Consider the following 19,841-nt stretch of genomic DNA (forward strand, 5'->3'; position numbering starts at 1 on the left):
TCTGAGTGGACCTCACACTGCATTCACACGGCCCACCTGAACTGCCCACCCTGCCGGGAGTGACCTTCCAGCTCCATCTGAGTGAACCCAACAAACGCCCACTGGGCAGCCCCTCAATTTCTTTCTTCCCCTCCACACCCTCCTATTCACTCCTGTGTGGCTCACGTGTCCTTCTTCTGCACTCTGAGGCCCTGCACAGGCACATCTGCTATGGTGACAAGCTGTCTGCTGTGAATGTCTCTCTCCCTCACTCGCTCCCTCACCCCTCGAGGCAACCCCGTGAGCCCCTGAAGTTAGGGGTGTGCTTCACCCCTCACAGAGCACATCACATGGTCCATGCAAGAGGCACATCGGCCAAACTGGGACTTCAAATTCACTTGATATTCTGTCAAAAGTCTCTTCTGTTCTATACAAGAGACGCCTGCTTCCCAGGTCAGGACGGGGAAATGACACAGTCCATCAGATGTGTGTGCTGGGAAGCTAGACAGACTTCACAATGTCCCAAGTCAGATTTCCTCAGGCATCGCAAGGCCCTGGAGTGCCATCTCCCCTTCTGCAAAGACTCGACAAGGGAGCAGAAGCACATACTCTCATCTTAACGAGTGCTGTAACTGGTGGTGGTGGGGGTGGCGGTGGCTGAGACCGCATAGGCCACAAGGGAGGTGGGGGTGGCGGTGACGAATAGCCTCTGAGAAGTGACACTGGGTGTCCCATCGGGCGAGGCACACCAAGTGGTCCTGGACAAGTACTGGGACCTCTGGAATCCACAGTGACTTGCAGAAGAGAGAGCTGTGTTGGATGACAGACAAAAGGAACAACACCTACAGAACCTGAAACCCAATGCAGCAGCTGTCAGCACCGGGCACCCTCCCCTCCACCGGGTGCCCAGACAGCAGCACAGGGCCACACACTCGACCTTGGGGATAAAACACTGTTGCCACACGACACCGCCAGTGTCTGTAAGTGGAGGAAGGCGAGAGTCCTGCCTGAGACGATGTACAGAGGTTCCAGCAAATTGATAAACTAGGGCCTCCCAAACAGGAAGCCTCTCTGTGCAGGACAACCCACCCTGACACCTTCCCCAGCTCCACAGAAGCATGGTCTGCATGAACCAGAAACACAGAGAAAGAAAGGAACCGAAGGCCTGGTTTCCCACACATAGAATGAGAGCCGCACCAGGGTACTTGCTCTGTCTGCAGGACCCTGCCAGACCCACTCTACTCCCTGCTCACAAAGGGCCCTCCTCCGCCAGCAGAAGCTGCCCCTGGGCGCAATGAGCTCTGAGGAGCTGGGCACCCCTCAGTCCTGTGGGGGAGCTGGCAATGTGCTTCTGAGGGGACAAGGCTGTCCTCAGAAGGGAGTCGGGCTCCGCTACAATCATCCTTATTCTCAGGGATGTCTGGATTTTAAGTTCGCTAGGAAAATCACACTACATTTGTCCTATGGGAAAGGGAAGGGGGAAGTTTCAATCCTGCAAATAACACGAATGGGATTTTAGCGCATGTGGAAAATCCCATGGTGTGTGATGAGACAGAGAAGCAGCTCTGACAGCTTCCAGGGCAGAATCGACCCAGCGCGGGATGAAGAACATGATGGCAGGACTTTGGTGCGAATTGGTCTTGCAGGGAAGGAGGCATTTTCACTGCGGGCTCTTTCCATTCCATCCTCTATTCCCTACTACAAATGCACCATCTCTGAGAGTCAGACTTTTCTGCCCAAAAGTACAACTGATGGCAGAGGGGAAGGCACCTTTACCTCCCCAGAAAAAACAGTGACGGGCTGTGATATTTACCACACACAGGAAGACTCAAAAGTTGCACAAACCACACGGTGTAAGGATGGAGGGGTGGCTTTTCTCAGTTATCAGTTACGAGAAATTGAATGGGCATTCTACAAAGGAGAATCCCCCAGCCTGAGCAAGGAAACCATTCAAAGAATGACAACAGGAACCAGTCTCAGTGACCCAGGAGCAATCCCAAGTGAAGGAGGTAAAAAGGAGTCAGCCGAGCCAGGAGAAGTCAGTATGGAGCAAGGGCTCACCATTCTTATGCTATTTTAAGAAACAAACAGTCAAAGCTGAGGTTCTCAGCCCTCATGTACTCCATTGCTGATGGCTTCTGCAAGCAACACTCAGGTGACTGGCTGAGAGGAAAAGCCAATGGACCCTGGGCAAGAGTTTCAATTTGAAAACGAAATGAGATGCCAGACACGAAACAGAACATAAAGTCTGCAGACAGGGCAGAAGAGGCTGCTGCTAAAAAAAAAAAAAAAAAAAAAAAAATACATATCCCAGAAAGACTTCCACCGAAAATGACATCCCAATTTAACTGGGCCTCCGTGGTCGCCTAAGGCAGGCAGGAGCTACCGGGGAACACTGGAGCCGCAGAGGTTCTGCATCAGAAAAAAACCAAAGAAAGGATGAAGGATTAGGCATTTCTGAGTAGAAATTATCAAAAGAAACAAAACTATGAGCTCTGTTTACCCGTATGACACTCGGTCTCATATCACACAGACTAGGAGACAGGTCTCAGGACCCTTGACTGAAGAGACAACAGGCCCCGGGTTCGGGTGTTTCTTCCATAACCGATCATCGGCTGTGGAAGGTCAGGGCTCCACTCGCTGCAGACAGTGACAGGGGCGGGCTTCTCCTCCAGGGAGCCCAGAACGTGGTCTCTGTTGAAGGCCCGTGTGCAGAACCGACACGTCTGCCCTCCGTCAGAGGACCCTCTTTCCCTCCACAAGAGACACCTCCCTCCCCAGGGCAGGACGGGGAAGACGCGGCCCATCAAGTGCGTCTGCTAAGGGACCAGAGGGACACGGCCGTGAGCCCGGTCAGGGCGGCCCGTGCACGGGGAAGCACTGGAGAGCGATCTGCCCTTCTTCTGCAGTGACTCAAGGAAGAAACAGAGGACTATGCTTTCCTCTTACCGAGCGGAGCAGCTGGCGGTGGGGGGCGAGGCTGCACAGGGCTCAAGGGGGGCCCAGGTGCAGGTGGCCCGCTGGACGACGACGGGCCGCTCTCGGGGCAGGCCACGCGGGCTGGTCCTCGGGAAGGTTGGGGCCCTCCGGCCCACGGGGTGGCCTGCGGGACAGAAGGGAGAGCTGGGTTGGATGACAGACAAAAGCGCCAACACCGACAAAAGCCGAAACCCAACGCAGCAGCTGTCGGCACCGGGCACCCTCCCCTCCACCGGGTGCCCAGAGAGCAGCACGGCGCCACACGCTCCGCCCAGCCCTCTGGGGCCTGCCTGCAGCCTGGGCCGCACAGGAGGACACGGGGATAGGACCCTGACGCCGCACGTCGCCGCCGCTGTCTCCAAGTGGAGGAAGCCAAGGGTCCTCCTGCCCGAGAGGCTGCACACAGGGCTTCCAGCACACGGGCAAACTAGCGCCTTCCCAAGAGCCAGCCGCTCTGCTCTGGGCGGGCGGGACGGCCCTCCCCGCCACCTTCCCCAGCTCCACGCAAGCTTGCCCGGCGCGGACCAGGAACACGGAGACGGGACGGGCGTGAAGAGCTCATTCTCCACCGGGGTCGCCGCTCTGCCTGCAGGGCTCTGCCTGCAGGGCCCTGCCAGGCCCTCTCTGCCCCCTCCTCACAAAGGGCCACTCCTCCGCCCCGCAGGGGCTGCCCCTGGGCGCAAAGAGCCCTGGGGAGCTGGGCATCCCGGAGTCCTGCGGCGGAGCTGCCCAAGGGCTCCTGAGGGGACAAGGCTGTCCTCAGAAGGGAGTCAGGCTCCGCTACAATCCTCCCTACCTTCAGGGACGTCTGGATTTTACGTTCGCTACAGAACGCACCCTACCCGCGTCCAAGGGAGACTGACGTGGGGAGTCTCAATCCCACACCTGACACCAAAGGGACTGCCCTAGCTCGTGCGCAAGGCCCCACGGTGTGCGATGAGGCCGAAGAGCAGCTCTGACAGCTTCCAGGGCAGGCCCGACCCGGCGCAGGGTGGGGAACACAACGTAGGCACTCTGGTGCGCATCGGAATTCCCCCGCAGGGGAGGAGGCATTTTCACGGCGGGCTCTTTCCCTTCCAGCCTCTACTCCCTGCTACAAATGCACCACCTCGGAGAGTCAGGCTTTTCTGCCCAGAGTACAACTGGAGGCAGCGGCCAAGACACACTTACCTCCCGAGAACAGACAGTGACGGGCTGTGATTTCAGTTACCAGGATCTGAATGGACATTCTAAACAGGAGTATCACCTGGCCTGAGCCGGGAAACCAGTCAGAAGAGTGACGACACAGAAATCCGTCTCAGTGACCCAGGAGCAACCCCAGGTGCAGGAGGACAGGAAGGAGTCAGCCGAGCCGGGAGAAGTCAGTGTGGAGCGCGGGCTCACCCTCCTCACGCTGCTTCGAGAAACCCGCAGTCAAAGTCTGCGGGCCCCGGCTTCTAAGCACTCCCTCATGGCTCCTGCAGGCACCAGCCAAGGCGACGGGCTCCCGGGAGAAACAGCCCACTAACCCTGGGCAAGAGTTGGAGTCTGAAAGGCAGCGACACGCCACGCCAGACCCGTCACAGAACACACAGTCTGGAGACGAGGCCAGGAACGGCTGCCGGGAAAACAGGAAGATCACCTTTCCCAGAACGACGTCCAACAGAGCACGACCACCTCACTTACCTGGGCCTCCGGGGTCGCCGCAGGCGGCAGGGAGCTGCCGGGCCGCACCGGAGCCGCGCCAGGTCCCGCGTCGGCTAAAAACCACAGAAAAGGATGGAGGATTAGGCTTTCCTGCGAAGACACTGCTGAAGCAAAACGAAACCTTTGTGCCTTCCTTCCTTACCGGTATCACACTCGTTTATTGGAGGACCTGGATACTGACCCCAGGAACTCCTGCACGCTAAGCATACATTCTGTCTACTGCTGAGCTATATGTACCCTTCTCCCCAGAGCACACTTGTTTCTAGGCACAGAGAAAAACAAATGCCATCCACGTTCACTAACTTACCCAGTGTATAAGCTCTGTTGGCTCCACCAACAGAGGTCCGTGTGTTATGATCTCTTAGCTCCCCTGGAGCAAATTCCACCGTCCCAGTAACGTATTCTGGTTTTCCTTTGTTTTTCTTTCTTTTGTTTTTCTTTTTGCATTCTGGGTTCTTAATTTCGGGCTCAGTCGCCCCTTCCTAGGAACACAAAACAACGTAAAACAAGAACCGAACTTCAGAAACCATCAAGTTCATACACTTGGTCATTCAGTCAGTCAGTCAGTCAGGAAGACAACAGTTATTTACTGTATCTATCAGATCATAAGCCCTATCCTGGGAGAAGCTGGCAGTACAAGTAAAAGGCAGATTCCTCTCTCCGTTCTGCCAGAGGCACAGGATCCATGAAAACAAATCAGCACAGAAAAGTCTCAACAGCTCTACAACTGAGGTGAACGGGTACAGTAACGCCACAAAGGACAGGAGAGTCTGCTGCACGTGGACAGCTCAGGGAATGCTGGGAACACCGCACTGTTTCGTAAAAGAGAGATCCAGTGCAGACGGGGGATGTGGAGGGGCTTTGGGGAAGGGCAGCCTGAGTGAAAGGAGCAGGTGGGAAAGAGCGCAAGGCATTAAGGAAACTAGAACACTGTTACTGGCGGTGGAATGGGAAGACAAAACATGCTGCCTTCAAAATGAAACATCACTTAATTAATTTCAAGTGAGGACGGCTAAAACAAGAACCAACTCCAAGATACACCTAACTTTCCCAGGGATGAATTTCTTTTCCATATCCTCTAATAAACTGTAACGGAAAGACCCTGAAAAAAAGAATTCACATACAGACACTGGTTTCACTAGGTGAGTCTGGAAAATTAACACAAGTGCATTATCCAGTCCTACGGCATTAAGCACAGAATCACATCCTAAATTGTAAGTTAAAAGTATAAGTCCAAAGTTCTCATCAGCAGGTGCAAACGTGAAAATGCACACTCACACCAACCCCCGGCTTATGTCTCAGAATCCCCTGGTACTTACATAGTCACACAAGGACATTAACAACAAGAGACAGTACCTCATCCCAGGAAGATCCTCTTCCTTTCTCTTCTGCAACGTGGCGCACTGTCATACCATCTGTAAAATGTAGTTACATGTACGTTAATGAGAATAATCACGAATGTAAATTAGAACCACCATGTGCGTCTATCTCCGTTTGTGGATTTGTGAAAATAAAAGTGGCAGAAAATTATTTCAAGGAGTTAGAGCATTTAAAAAAATAAGTGCTTAAGTCACGGTTGGGATATATTTCAAACCAAGTAGTAAGAGGAAAACACGTAAAAAGAATGGATATCGAAGTTGTGTTTGCGCACTATGTATTTCTAACATTTGAAGTTTGCTCTTGTTTTTGTTTTTCCTTTTCTTCTTCTTTTAAGTGGAGGTACTGGGAATGAGCACACGGAATTCTGCATGCTAAGCAAGCGTTCTATTTACCACTAACCTATATCCTTCCCCAAGTCAACTAGCTTCTCGGCAGAGATAAAATAAAATACAAAAAACGTTCACCGTTCACTACCTTACAAAACATGTTAGTTTGCTCAAGCACAAAAGATCTTTGTGGCTTTCTTCCCCGTATCACACTAAGCCTCACATCAGACAGAATGGGAGACAGGTCTCAGGACCCTGAGGGAGAGACCGCAGGCCCCGGGTTCGGGTGTTTCTTCCATAACCGATCATCGGCTGTGGAAGGTCAGGGCTCCACTCGCTGCAGACAGTGACAGGGGCGGGCTTCTCCTCCAGGGAGCCCAGAACGTGGTCTCTGTTGAAGGCCCGTGTGCAGAACCGACACGTCTGCCCTCCGTCAGAGGACCCTCTTTCCCTCCACAAGAGACACCTCCCTCCCCAGGGCAGGACGGGGAAGACGCGGCCCATCAAGTGCGTCTGCTAAGGGACCAGAGGGACACGGCCGTGAGCCCGGTCAGGGCGGCCCGTGCACGGGGAAGCACTGGAGAGCGATCTGCCCTTCTTCTGCAGTGACTCAAGGAAGAAACAGAGGACTATGCTTTCCTCTTACCGAGCGGAGCAGCTGGCGGTGGGGGGCGAGGCTGCACAGGGCTCAAGGGGGGCCCAGGTGCAGGTGGCCCGCTGGACGACGACGGGCCGCTCTCGGGGCAGGCCACGCGGGCTGGTCCTCGGGAAGGTTGGGGCCCTCCGGCCCACGGGGTGGCCTGCGGGACAGAAGGGAGAGCTGGGTTGGATGACAGACAAAAGCGCCAACACCGACAAAAGCTGTAATCCAGCGCAGCAGTCGTTGTCACCTATCACCCTCCCCTGCACTGGGTGCCCAGTTGGCAGCTACGCGCCATGCCCTTCATCAACCCTGGGGCCTGCCTGCAGCCTGGGCTGCACAGGAGGCCTTCGGGATAAAACTCTGTTGCCACACGTCACTGTGATGACAGGGCATACTTATCCCGGAATACCCAATCCATCGGCAAGGCCAAGAAAAATTTGTTCAAAAGTGAAATGGTAGTTCCAGAGATTATTTCAATACAAAATGACCACTGGAACACAGCTGAAATAAATTACTTACCTGGGTTTCCTCTGCCTCCTGAGCCGGAAATGTGGTGCCATTCCTAACAGGGGCGCCACCCCGCCCTGAAGCTGTAAAGGGAGAGCAGCGCTGAAGGCGGATTCTATCTGAAGTTGCCGTGCGGGGGAAGCAGGAGCCGAGCCCTCCGTGCCCTCCTCCAGGAGCTCTAACTCCCGCCCGCGCCCCGGGCTCTTCACAGAAGCCGCAGGTCTCCCTCCCGCCTCAGGTGACCCCGAGGACGAGGGGAGACTGGACCCCTGTCCCATGACGAGGACACCACAGTGCCTTTATTCAGGTGTTTTCGTAGCTAATCACCCTGGATGGGGGCTCAGTGCTCAGATCCCTGGCAACCAACACTGACACTCGGGACTCACAGCACACTTCAGGGCAAATCAGTCTGTATACAGATTATACATTAAAGTAAGAAGGGTCTTTCGTAGGAAGAGTATCAACAAGCCCTGACTGTGAGCTCCACCTCTTCCTCCTCAGCCTGTTGGTAAACTGTTATAAGCCTTCTCTCTGACAGTGCATGTCTTGTATAAGTGACCAGATGTCACATAAACATTTATGAAAGAAGTGGCCTCAATGACTCATGTTGTAATAAGCGGCAAAAGAATGGTGAGTTACATGGAGTAGCTGCTGGGAGACTTTAGAGTTACACGTTAACTCTGGGAGAGGGAGGCTACGTAGTCATGTCACTTACTAACTGGCTACTCTAAGTCACTGTGCAAGCTTTTTTATAAGAACGAAGGGACCTGAAAATTAGTGAAGAAATGCCTGCTGCCTTAAAGCAGATCTTGAATAGAATATTTATCCACCAAGGCAAATGAAGAAAAATGTTTTTCTCTTTATGACATACTGCCTTCATTCTAAAACGTCATCCATGTTATTTTCCTGAAATGAGAAGAAAATTCAGCCTTCAAAACCGTGTCCAGGCGGGAAGGGAGGGCTGACTCTCACGTCTTCTAGCTCACAGAAACCAGCCATGCCAGCCACGCCAGCCAACCAAGAGCCTGGGGGGGCGGCCCGCAGTCCCTGGAGGGGCTCGAGCTCCACTGCTCACAGGGGACAGAGCCCTGCTGGCTGGTGGCATGTAAAGAAAACAGCATCTTGTCACCCAGCTGTGAACCTGTTCCCCACAGTAAGTGTGTGGTGTGGTGTCCAGGAAACCCGACAACTACCCATGGGGACAAGCAGCCCACTGGGCTGCTCCTGCTGCAGAAATGGAGCTGCCGCACTTCACATTGTGCTCCTTACCTCTCAGGGGAGGGTGCAGCCTGTACGGTCCTCCTGGGGTGGGCTCCTGCCTCATGTATTCCTCTGCCTGCCTCCGTCTGCAGATTGCATCCAATCTTAAAGATAAAGAATGACTTCAATACAAATTACACCACGAATTCCTCTACTAGGCACAAAACAACCAGTCCTTAAAAATCTCAAAACACCCGTAAAAATGTGTCAAAATTCTGTACCTCTGTTTCAGGTGGGCAACTTCCCTTCTCAGCTCAGAGGAGTTTTCCCTTCTCAGGTCAGAATTTACCCTTCTCAGGTCAGAGTTTTCACTTCTCAATTCAGAGATTTCCCTCTCCAGCTCCTGAGACCTGAGCTGTGGGAGAAAAACATCCACGTTCAGTTGTGGCCGACTGTGCACAAAGGGAAGGAAGGAAACAAATTCTTACCGAGCTGTCTTGGGCCTTCTTCTCGGCAAGAGTGACCTGAAAAAGTCAACACATCAAGAAACACCCCATGGCAAGGGGTTCTCAGGGCCAAAATAACTTTCTGCATTAGGTGCTGAGGACTCGGTGTGTCAGGAGGAAGGCAGGTTACCTGGTGTCTCCAAGTGACCTCTGCTTCCCGCATTTGCCCATGACATTCTTCAAGTCTTATCCTATGAGTTACAAATTGTTGCATCAGAGAAGACACAATGCTGGGTATGCTGTTAAATAACCTGCCCCAGTCCACGTTATCTGCACTGCACACTCACACACATCATCTCACCGCTCAAGACACACTGCACACGGCTGCAGAAGCACAGCAGGTGCAAAGCTGTCGCTGCAGCCACCCCTTCCGTCACTGTTACTGAACGCCAGCCTGGTTCTGCGCTGACACAACTCCCCCTCCCGTTCTCAGCATTTCCCTCACGTGTCCTGTGCTGAGCATCTTTCATCACAAAGCTTGATTCTTCCTTTCCTTACATCCTGACCCTACTTCTTACCCCTGGGTCTCCCCAGCAGCACGGGAATGTTTATTGGTCCGACTGACGCTACACTAAACTGCTATCCTCAGGGTGACAACGGTTTATAGCACCTTCAGAAACATCTCTGTGAACCGTCTCTCCTCTCAGTCTGGCCAGCACTGGGGACCAGGAAATTCTTAGTAACTTAATACTTTTTAAAGTTAAACGTTTAACTTAATATGTGTAAAACTTAACACTTTTCCTCCTGTGTGAAGCCATGTATACAAATGTCTTTTGTTTGGGTCGGTTTATGATATTGTGTCTAAACATTTTAGAAAAGTTTTCAAAAAATCCAACAGGTGTTTTCAGAGCCGCAGGCGCAGAGGAGCTGAACTCACTTGTACCATCTTGTCTCCTCTTCAGCCAATTCTGCCTCCTCCTTTGCTGCCAACAGCTGCTGCTTTCCCACTAGCTCACTTCCGTTCATGTCCACCTTCCTGAGAGGGGAAAGAAACTGTGAAATTCTGCCAGTTTCCCTCCCAGAAACTGGAAGGGAAGAATTCCATGTTCCTTTCGCCCTTCCCTATAAATGCTCAGGCTGATAAACACACAGGAAAGAATTAAAGTACCCCCACTAATAAATATGAAAAAACTACACTCAGGCCATTGGCAAGTGTTTGGTATCTGGGCTTCCCTTCAGCTTCCCCACCCCTACTCATTTGTGCATAAAGTAAACACACAGGAAAAGCCCACGTGAGGTGTGCTCTGCGCCCCCTCCCCCCACCAGGCTCAGGCTCCTGTGCCTGGGACAGCACTAGCTCACTGTGTTTCAACGTGGGAATCAGGGTCTGACCAATTCACCACAACCAAACACATTAGGGTAAAGCAAGCGTTCATGACTTGTTTGATTTCTCCCACAGAGAGCCCAGATTTCAGTCAAAACCTGGAGCAAAACCTGATCCTTTAGGAAATATAAGGAAATGTTTGTTTTTGAAAGCGGGTTAATGGGTGTGATGTCCATGACCTCTCCCTGAGAATGACAGGAAACTCTGGACAAATTATGAAATCCATGATCAAATGTACCAAATTGCTAACAATCCAGAAAGGGACATGAGGCCAAGATGGAGAAGAAGAAAGCCCAGGACTGGGCCCACCTTCCCCGGGGGTCACCCGGTAACTGCAGAGGAAACCACTGAGATGCAGAGCAGCCCGGCAGCCGGTGCCCCCTACGCACGGGCACCGCAGTCAGGCAGCTGGAGCTCATGGTCCGTCAGCGAAGGTGATCCCTAGAAAGACCCGCAGGACTTAGCTGGGATCCGTGAGAGCTACATGCCAGAAACAAAGGTGGACAGGAGACACACGGGCCTCACGAGGGCTGGCTGCACTGACTGATCTCAGCTGCTAACCGGGTTAACAGGATGTAGCGCTGCTGGCGCCCTGACCACCTGCCAGCTGTAATGCCCACCTTCTCTGCAGCAAGTTAACCTCACACGAGGCCTCAAGTTTTCTCTATTTTCTACCCAATGTCTAGAGTTTATTAAAAATGATAGACACATGGCAGGTCATGACACTTTGATGTGGTTGAAACCTAAGGACAATAGAAATGGACCTAGAGGGATCCAGATAATGAAGTGACTAAATCTGGTCCAAGAACCCGCTAAAATCTCAAACTAAATACAAACAAGACTGGTAACCAGTTAGAATGAACAGAAGCAGCAGATTACAGAAATCAAGGTTGAAAAATAAATGCACATCTGTACTGATCGAATATGGTAACAAAAATATGGTGGTAAGTATTCTGAAACATATTACAATATCCACATAACTCCCCACATTCATTCACACATTGTCATAATTAACACGGGAACGTCTTACCCTTCAGTGTCCATAGTTCTCTGTCCACTGATTTCATCAAGGACGCGTACTTTCTTCACCTGCCTTTGGAAACCGTCTTCCTCACGTTCTTTCAGAGATCCCGATGCAGCATGGTGGTCTTGCATTTTCTTTTTACCCTCTATAAACATAAAACAATTGGCTTTGTGTGTGCACGTGTGCACTCAAGAGCTTGGCTGTGCTGGGGAGTGGAGAAAGGAGAGAATTCTGAAGGCAGGAATCCCCTTTTTACCTTCCCAGTGCAAATTCATTACTATTACAGGCATGTTTCATTTTATTGCCCTCCCTGGTAATGCATATTTTTAAACAATTGAAGATTTGTAACAACCCTGAGTACAGCAATTCCATTGGTGACATTTTTTTCTGGCAGCATTTGCTCATTTCTTATCTCTGTCACATTTTGGTAGTTTCTGAAATATTTCGTTCTTTATCATTTTAATTAAAACAGGCATGACATTCCTTTAAGGCAAAGCCTAATCCAGCGGAAGTCCCTAATTCTCAGCAATTCTATAAACCCTGAGAGAGGTGAAGAGGCTTCAGAAGAAAAGTGTGAAGCCAGCAGGGGTTGGCCAATGAAGTTTAAGGCAAGATTCCATCTCCACTGCATACCTGTGCAAGGTAAGGTGGGAAGAGCTGACCCAGAGGCTGCTGCAAGTGCTCCAGGAGATGAAGCTAAGACAGCTAATGAAGGTGGCTGCACTAAACAACAGGTTTTCAATGCAGAGAAGTGCAAGGGGAGGCCACCCAGCACCATCACAGCTGGAGAGAAGTCAGCGCCTGGCATCAAGGCTTCAATGGACAGGCTGACTTTCCCGTTAGTGGCTAACGAAGCCAATATTCATTTAACATTATGAAAATCCTATGTCCCATGAGAATCAAGTGACATCTACTCTGTGTTCTATAAATAGAACAAAGCGTGAATGACAGCACATCTATTTACAACATGAATATTTTAGCCCATTGTTGAGACCTACTGCTCAGAAAACAAAACAAAACAAAACACACAAAAAAAATTTCTTTCAAAATATTACTGCTCATGGACAATGCACAAGTCATCCAGGAGCTCTGATGGAGATGCATGAGATGAATGCTGTTTCCATGCTTAACACGACATCTATTCTGCAGCCCATGGATCAGGAGTAATTATGACTTTCAAGTCTTATTATTTAAGAAATACATTTTGGAAGGCTTTAGCTGCCATAGACAGTGACACCAATGATGGGTCTGGGCAAATGAATGGAAAATTTTCTGGAAAGGATTCACCATTTTACATGCCATTAAGAACATTCGTTATTCATGGGAAGAAGTCAAAATATCAACATGAACTGGGGTTTGGAAGGAATTGATTCCAATCCTGATGTGTGACTTTGAGGGGCTCAAGAGTTCAGTGCAGGATGGAGCTGCAGATGTGCTGAAAATAGCAGAACTAGAGTTACAAGTGGAGCCTGAAGATATGACTGATTGGCTGCAACCTCATGATAAAATGTGCATGAATGAGGAGCTGCTTCTTATGGACAAGCAAAGAAATTGGTTTCTTGAGATGGAATCTACTGGTGAAGATGCTGTGAAGAAGGTTGAAATAACAAAGGACTTAGAAGAGCGTATGAACTTAGCTGATAAATTACCGCAGGGATTGAGAGGACTGACTCCAATTTGGAAAGAAGTTCTACTGTGTGTAAAATGTGTCAAATTGCCTGCGACAGAGGACTTGTTCCTGAAAGGAAGAGAGAATCCTGTCACAAACTTCACTGTGGTCTTATGTTAAGAAATTGCAAAAGCCACACCGATCTTCAGCAACTGCCACAATGACCAGTCAGCAGCCACCAACATTAATTCAAAACCATCCACCAAAATGACTGTAACTCAATAAAAAAAAAAAAAGTTAAAAAAAAAGACCATCCACCAACAAAAAGATTACACCTCACTAAAGGCTCCAATGATGGCTAGCAGTTTTTAGTAATAAAGAGTATTTTCATTAAGTTATGAACATTGGGGTTTTTAGACACAGTGGTATTGCTCACTTAATAGACTACAGTATAGTGTAAACTTAACTGTTATTTGCGCTGGAAAACAACAAAAAAAAACCAATAAATTATTTGACTCTCTTAATTATATTTATTTTATTCTAGGGGTCTAGAACTGAAGCCACAACATCTCCCAGGAAGCCTGTATGTAAGGTTTTCTTCCCAACAAGCAACATACCTTCCAGGCTGCAGTCTCCAGTTGTCATAGCTCGCTGCATCGAACCCTCAGATCTGGTCTTCGAAACACCTGGCTGTAAGATAGATATGAGAAGACATTCAAGAAGTACTGATCTACAGCAATGTGAACATACTTAACACGAGAGGAATCGTACGCTTGGAATCAGCTAAGACGGACCATCTGCTTTCCGTGCGTTACAGCACAATTAAACTCTGACACACTGATGCTCGGTTCTCTGAGCTAAGCATCTCTGGTGGTGAGTAACATTCCTTACTCTCTTCTTGCTGCTGAGCTGAACGTCCTCCTGCACATGCATTTCTTCGGATTTCACTGTGGCTTCACAGACATGAGATTTATTAAGGGCAATTTCAACCTAAAACATTCTCATTGATGACTAAATTCCCAAGAAAAATAATTTGAATAGATATCAACATTTAATCTTCTAAAACATGAGATTGTTGTTCCTTGTGAAAGCTAATGTGTACAGTGGAAATCCTGCTGCAACTGGAGGCATTTACCTCAAATTCCTGAAGTGTTCATTGAAACAGTACCTTTCAAGTTCTCTGGAGATGTTCCTTTTTCCAGTATCTTCACACAGGACAGAAATAAAGTATGTACTAAGATTTCAATGAAAACTCAGGGTGATATGCTTAAAAAGTTTAACTTTTTTTTCCAGAAACAAAGTATTTTGTTAACTGCAAAACAAACCATAGAAAATAAATATATTAGCCCTGGTACATGTCCAAAGACTTTGGTGAGCATTCTCTCCAGAAGATATTAAGGCAGTGAAATGATTCTGAACGTACACATTTTATAAAGAAAGGAAAGCAAGTGTTATACGTTCCCTTACACATGCTTGAAAGCATCTGGTACTTTCCCTGAATTTCGGTTTGGGGCTGAAGACAGTGCTCCATTTGAGAGTTTACAGCAGACAGGGCCTCTTCCTTCAAGTTCTAGCACCGGGCGTCCTAGTAGCTCGTTCTGACCCTTTGCATCTTGCATTTCCTTCTTCAGCTGGTCCTTTTCCACTGCCAGCCTGTCAATCTCTTCCAGAAAGTCTTGGTTTGTTCTCATGGGCAGTTGCTTCTCTTCAACCATTTTGGAATCCTGTCTCTTCTCAGCCAGTATCCACAACTACCCCTAAGTTTCCTGTGATGGCAGCTGATCCAGGTTGAGCCCAGGACAAATGTCAAGCCCATAAAGAAATGCGGAAAAAAGAGACCTCCAGGCACAGATATTTCCTCGCCTCCACAGGCTTCCTCCTCACTGGACAATGGAGGGCACGACTGGACGACAAGGGGAAGCAAGGATGGGAAACTGCTCATGTCAAAGAGCTCACAAATGAGTGTCCCTGGTGAAATATAAACAAAGTTTACCCAAATTCACATGGAAAGTTCTCTGTTTAACATCAACAGGGCAAGGAGCTGTGCACCTAGTCTAGTAAATTCCTTCACCTACTGGGTATTTCCTGGCATCTTCTGTGTATCTTGGAGGGCAGTGTGAGTGGTGAGAAAACTCTCTAGGTTGTGAAAATAAGACATATTTCCTAGTCTCTGAAATAGAAAAAGTCACAGAGGTTTTAGTCCATGAAATTCTGGGTCATTGTTCACAGGGAGGTTCCGCTCCTGGGCTCTCACACTCTGCTGTGGTCAAAAGCAGGAGGAGCGGGAGCGCGCAGCTCACCCAGGGCACAAAAAGCCTCAGGAGCCCGGCTATGGTCAACGTGGCAGCTCTTACCAAGTGTGGACTCTTGGCGTTCTGGTCCCTCACTGCCTGCAGCTTAGCTCGAATAATCTGAATGATGTCATTCAAATGTTCATTCACCTTCTCAATGGTTTTCAAGTTCTCCTTCAATGAAACATTGAATTAGTAACAATTACTCATTACTTTCATTTCTGTTTTCAGAATGTAATCTAACAAGAGAAGAGGTTCGTACCTTAAACTTCAGTGCTTTCTCAGAGCGCATCTTCTTTTGCCTGATGGTCTCCTCTAAGCATTTCTTTACGTTGTTGGTCTATGCAAAAATGTAATGAAGGAAACAGAATTACAAATACTAATTACACTGCTAGCTGAACCTATCTTGTGTGTGGCCCCTTCCACTAATACAAAAAGTGGTGTTTTACATCTACGACACTTGCTTTGTTTATTTTTTTACTGATATATAGTCAGTTACAATGTGTCAATTTTCTGGTGTACAGCATGTTTCATTCATATATATATATATACACCTATGTTTGTCTTCACATTCTTTTTCATTATAGATTACAAGATATCAAGTAGAGTTCCCTGTGCTCTACAGAAGAAATTTGTTTTTTGGGGTTTTTTTGGTTTGTTTTTTTTTTTTTTCTAGACACTTGCTTTGAACCTAGACCTCTTATGGAACACATGGAACAGGACAGTAGGATGAAGGAAAAGAGAACCAAATAACTGAACTACCAGAGGGGGGAGGAACTGAAGGTGAAATCACACACACACAAAAAAAAAAAAAAATAGCAAAAAGACAAGGATACCTTCTGCACCCAAGCAGATATATTTTCTGCAAGTTCTCTGTTTTCATTCTCCAAATTCTTGCTCTGCTCAGTCATCTGCTTTAAAGTAACTAAAAGGAGATGAAGCAATTTCTCATATTGGCAAGAAAACCCAGTAGAATAGAATTATCATGATTTATTAGCAGTAGAGACATATCTGGCTGGCACTATGAGTATAATTAACTTTTTAGCTTTACTACTGTGCCTAAAGGAAGCAAATCTTAGTGGCATTCTAAATGTGAGATCATTGAGATTCCTAGTTTAATTTTTTTCAAAGATGCAGAAACACAATAAAAAGTCTTCACCTAAATTCTCTCCCAGCTATAAGCACCATTCTTAGAAAATTCAATCATTCAAATACTTCTGACATGACCAGAGATGAAAAAGAAAAACCAAGCATCCTGTCCCCTTAACATTCTCTCCTCCAATTACTAAGGTAAATAAACATGCCCCTGCTTAAAAAGAAATAGAACCCTTATCCCACGCAGGTTCACCCCACAGCCAGGCCCTATCTGCAGCACCACAGAAGTCAAGTTCAAAACGTCGCCTGCCTGGGCCTGCACAGGCTTCCAGTGTCTTCCTGCTGCCTGGAAGATCGTCTTTCATGAAAACCATGTTGGGGGCCCTGAAGGACAAGGTCGCTGGAATTAAACACTTTGGTACCATGTGGGCTTCCCCACCTAGTCACTGGAGGACCTGGATAATACACAGGCCCTAAATGACAAACTTTTCTATCGCCAGAATGAGAATGTTACAATCACTGCTTCAGGAAAGCAGCACATGTAAAACAGCCAGTCACAGGCGACTCCACGTGTGAAGCTCTAGAACGCAGCCCTCAGAACCAGACTCCTTTCTCAGGCATCTAAGTCCCTCATCTGACCACACAGTGCAAACGCGTCTTCTCTCTGCCCAGGGGGGCCCCTCTGATGCTGAGATCCCTCTTCTCAGCACCAGCCCTTCTGCATCAACTGTCACCAACAGCAGCCCTTGAGGGCCTACTGAGCGCCGGGCAGCCACCCTGCCCACCACGCACAGCCCCACTCGGTCAGCAGAGTGTGAAGCCTGCATAGAAAGCATCATCCTCAGGCTGAATCACTTCCATTAAGTCCCCACTGCCATGAATGGTTCCCTTCACTTCTGAGTCACAGCCCATGGTTTCCCCTCTGCTGTGACACACACTGCCTGGCTACATATGCATCCCTCCCTCAGCCTGGAGAGTCCTGACAGGCTCAAGTAGTGTTTCAGCATCTTTACTTTTCACCAAGAACCAGCTCATATTAGGGACACACTCCGAACATTAGACTCTTCTCATCACCTGCTCCCTCAAGGTTGCTATGCAAAATTAAACTCATCCTAGTCTCCCTACTCCTGTGACCCTCCTGGCCTCTTAGATCAATAGATGCCAACTTCCTCTACGATGTCATTTAGACACCATCGCAGGAGTAAAATTTTCAAGAGTTGAGAAGTCAGTTAGACATCAGAAGTCATGGTGTTTACTCTTAGTTGAATTAAAATCCACATCAAATCCTGGTACTGAGAAAATATTACAAAGGAAACTAAACCCTAATATCTTACCTTGACACACTGGAGGCTTTACCTAGGAGAGGAAGAAACATTAAATTTGAAGTCAAAACATATAATTAGTAAATCTATAATTTCTAATAAACTATCAAAACAGTAATCCATTGAAATCACAATTATCACTTTGGTTCAGCATAACAATTAATATGATTAAAAATCAGGAAAAATCAGAATTTCCTACTTAAGGCATGATCTTTCACTCACCATTTCTGATAGCACAATGGTAAATAACTTATTTTAGAACAAAAGATCTGCTTACATTCTATTAAATAAACATCACTCTATTCAATTTTCATAATGCATATTCATATTTAACAACACTGAACTATATTATTTTCATGATATGTTGTTGTAATGCATCATTTATCTAATTTTTTTTTTTTGTCAAACCAAACATCCACACTTAAGTCCAGAACCTGGATTGTTGTGTAACCTTCAAAAGAGAGAGAGAGACAGAGAGGAGAAAACTAAAAGAAAAATAAAGGCAAAATCTTTATACTAAGATTAAGATGCACCCCTTTCATTCACTGAAAGGTTTTCTGAAATCTTATACAGAGTTGACTGTTGAATTGATAAGCAATTGTAACATATGAGGTCGTAAGATTTGTCAAGACCACTAAAAACAAATGGACATCAGATGAGACATCAGATGAGAATGAAAGTGAGCAATGGCTGTAGTAAAAGCACACACAGCAGCAGGACGGACAGCGACCATTTTCAAGAAGCGAACGTGCTTCTTGACTCAGACACAAGTCATCATCTGCGGAGTAATAGTTCAGTAAAACCCAGGCAGGACTCCACTGTAATACCATGTAAAGACACATTTCCCTGACCCTTAACACATGTTTCTTCATTCAAAACTTTAAGTGATGATCAGAGACTGAGGCCAGCCCCTAACCTTGCCAAGATATTGGAGAATCATCACAGTGTCGAAGCTCCAGTGGCAATAATGTGGTAATAGAAGAATGCATCCACGGAGTGCAAACAGAAAACCGCAGATGTTCCCTTAACTCCACACTTGCTCAGGAACACTGAGCTTCCCTGTCCCCTGTCACCCAACACACAGGCAGGGGCAGGTGGAGATATAGATGGGCTCACCAAATACTTAACCTTCCTGTTTTGTTATTGAAGAGAAGAGTTTATAAATTGCCATTGTCTCATTGAGAATATACTGTTGTCTTGCTCAATGAGTTCTTACTATAAAGATTTTGCAACAAATTTCCATTTCAAAACTAATTTGTGTTCAAGTTAGTAATCTAAAAGGAAACAAAGAAAAGACTTCTGGATTCTGGCCCAGGCAGGCAAATAAAATGTCCAGTGACTATAAAAATTCCTATTAGGTGTGATTAAAAGGACACTGTCAGGTACTTTAGTAATACTCACAGCAAGGACGGTCCTCCAGACGAACAAGAGAAAATTAGAAACTCCCCAGGAGGCAGCAAGAAGAATAAGCTTCCACAGAAGTTCATAAACAACAGACCCAGGATGGAAAAGGAGAATCAGAGTGTCGAGGATCTGAAAAGATATTGGATATAATGAGGAACCTCAAAGATATTCGCAGTGTATATGTCACAGAGAATCATCTTTAGAAACTCTCAACCACATCCTCAATTAGCTCCACAGAGAGGCTAGAAGGGACACTTGAGTTCAAAGGAGCTCTTGGGAGTGTGGGCATGTTTACTGCCTTCATTTGGTAATAGTTTCACTGCTGCACACATACGTCAAATACCTGATACACAAAATGTTAGAGATTTGACTTTGCTGACAGGCACATTGCAAATATTTTTAAAATAGTTAACAGAACTTAACTTATGAATGTAGAAGCCAACTTGAAATTGAAAATAAGCAAACACAAACCTACAGGGCATGGGACGCCTCCATCTTCTATTGTATGTTCATGAAGTACCTGGACAAACCCCTATGAAGTATCTCCAAAAATACACCCAACATGT

The 19,841-nt window shown here is 47.6% G+C and overlaps 1 protein-coding gene and 1 long non-coding RNA gene across 2 annotated transcripts; both read right to left on the bottom strand.

Moving 5' to 3' along the window:
- Positions 1-595: 595 nt before the first annotated feature.
- Positions 596-15,786, bottom strand: LOC135318815 (uncharacterized). The gene is made up of 16 exons (XM_064477350.1): positions 15,717-15,786; positions 15,518-15,628; positions 13,781-13,853; positions 11,561-11,699; positions 10,084-10,182; positions 9,337-9,397; positions 9,189-9,224; positions 8,982-9,115; positions 8,770-8,864; positions 7,513-7,583; positions 6,997-7,150; positions 6,001-6,059; positions 4,952-5,126; positions 4,624-4,697; positions 2,929-3,082; positions 596-789 (listed from the first exon to the last, which is right to left on the bottom strand). Exons 1-16 carry the CDS (start codon positions 15,744-15,746, stop codon positions 596-598), a joined length of 1,659 nt encoding a protein of 552 aa, XP_064333420.1. The 5' UTR covers positions 15,747-15,786.
- A 510-nt stretch (positions 15,787-16,296) lies between these two features.
- On the bottom strand, positions 16,297-19,298 carry LOC135318744 (uncharacterized). The gene is made up of 3 exons (XR_010377068.1): positions 19,273-19,298; positions 17,884-17,905; positions 16,297-16,379 (listed from the first exon to the last, which is right to left on the bottom strand). It is a non-coding gene; the product is annotated as an uncharacterized LOC135318744 (long non-coding RNA).
- Positions 19,299-19,841: the final 543 nt, after the last annotated feature.

This window comes from Camelus dromedarius, chromosome 21 (genome assembly GCF_036321535.1).
Source record: "Camelus dromedarius isolate mCamDro1 chromosome 21, mCamDro1.pat, whole genome shotgun sequence".
Lineage (NCBI taxonomy): Eukaryota > Metazoa > Chordata > Mammalia > Artiodactyla > Camelidae > Camelus > Camelus dromedarius.

Bases quoted from the DNA above. Each gene is read 5' to 3' on its own strand.
- LOC135318815 (XM_064477350.1), bottom strand. From the start codon at position 15,746: ATGCGCTCTGAGAAAGCACTGAAGTTTAAG. The intron at 8,865-8,981 runs GTACAGAATTTT...TTTATCTTTAAG, and splicing joins GTTGCCCACCTGAAACAGAG to ATTGGATGCAATCTGCAGAC. The intron at 7,151-7,512 runs GTAAGTAATTTA...TCTGTCCCGCAG, and splicing joins AGGAGGCAGAGGAAACCCAG to GCCACCCCGTGGGCCGGAGG.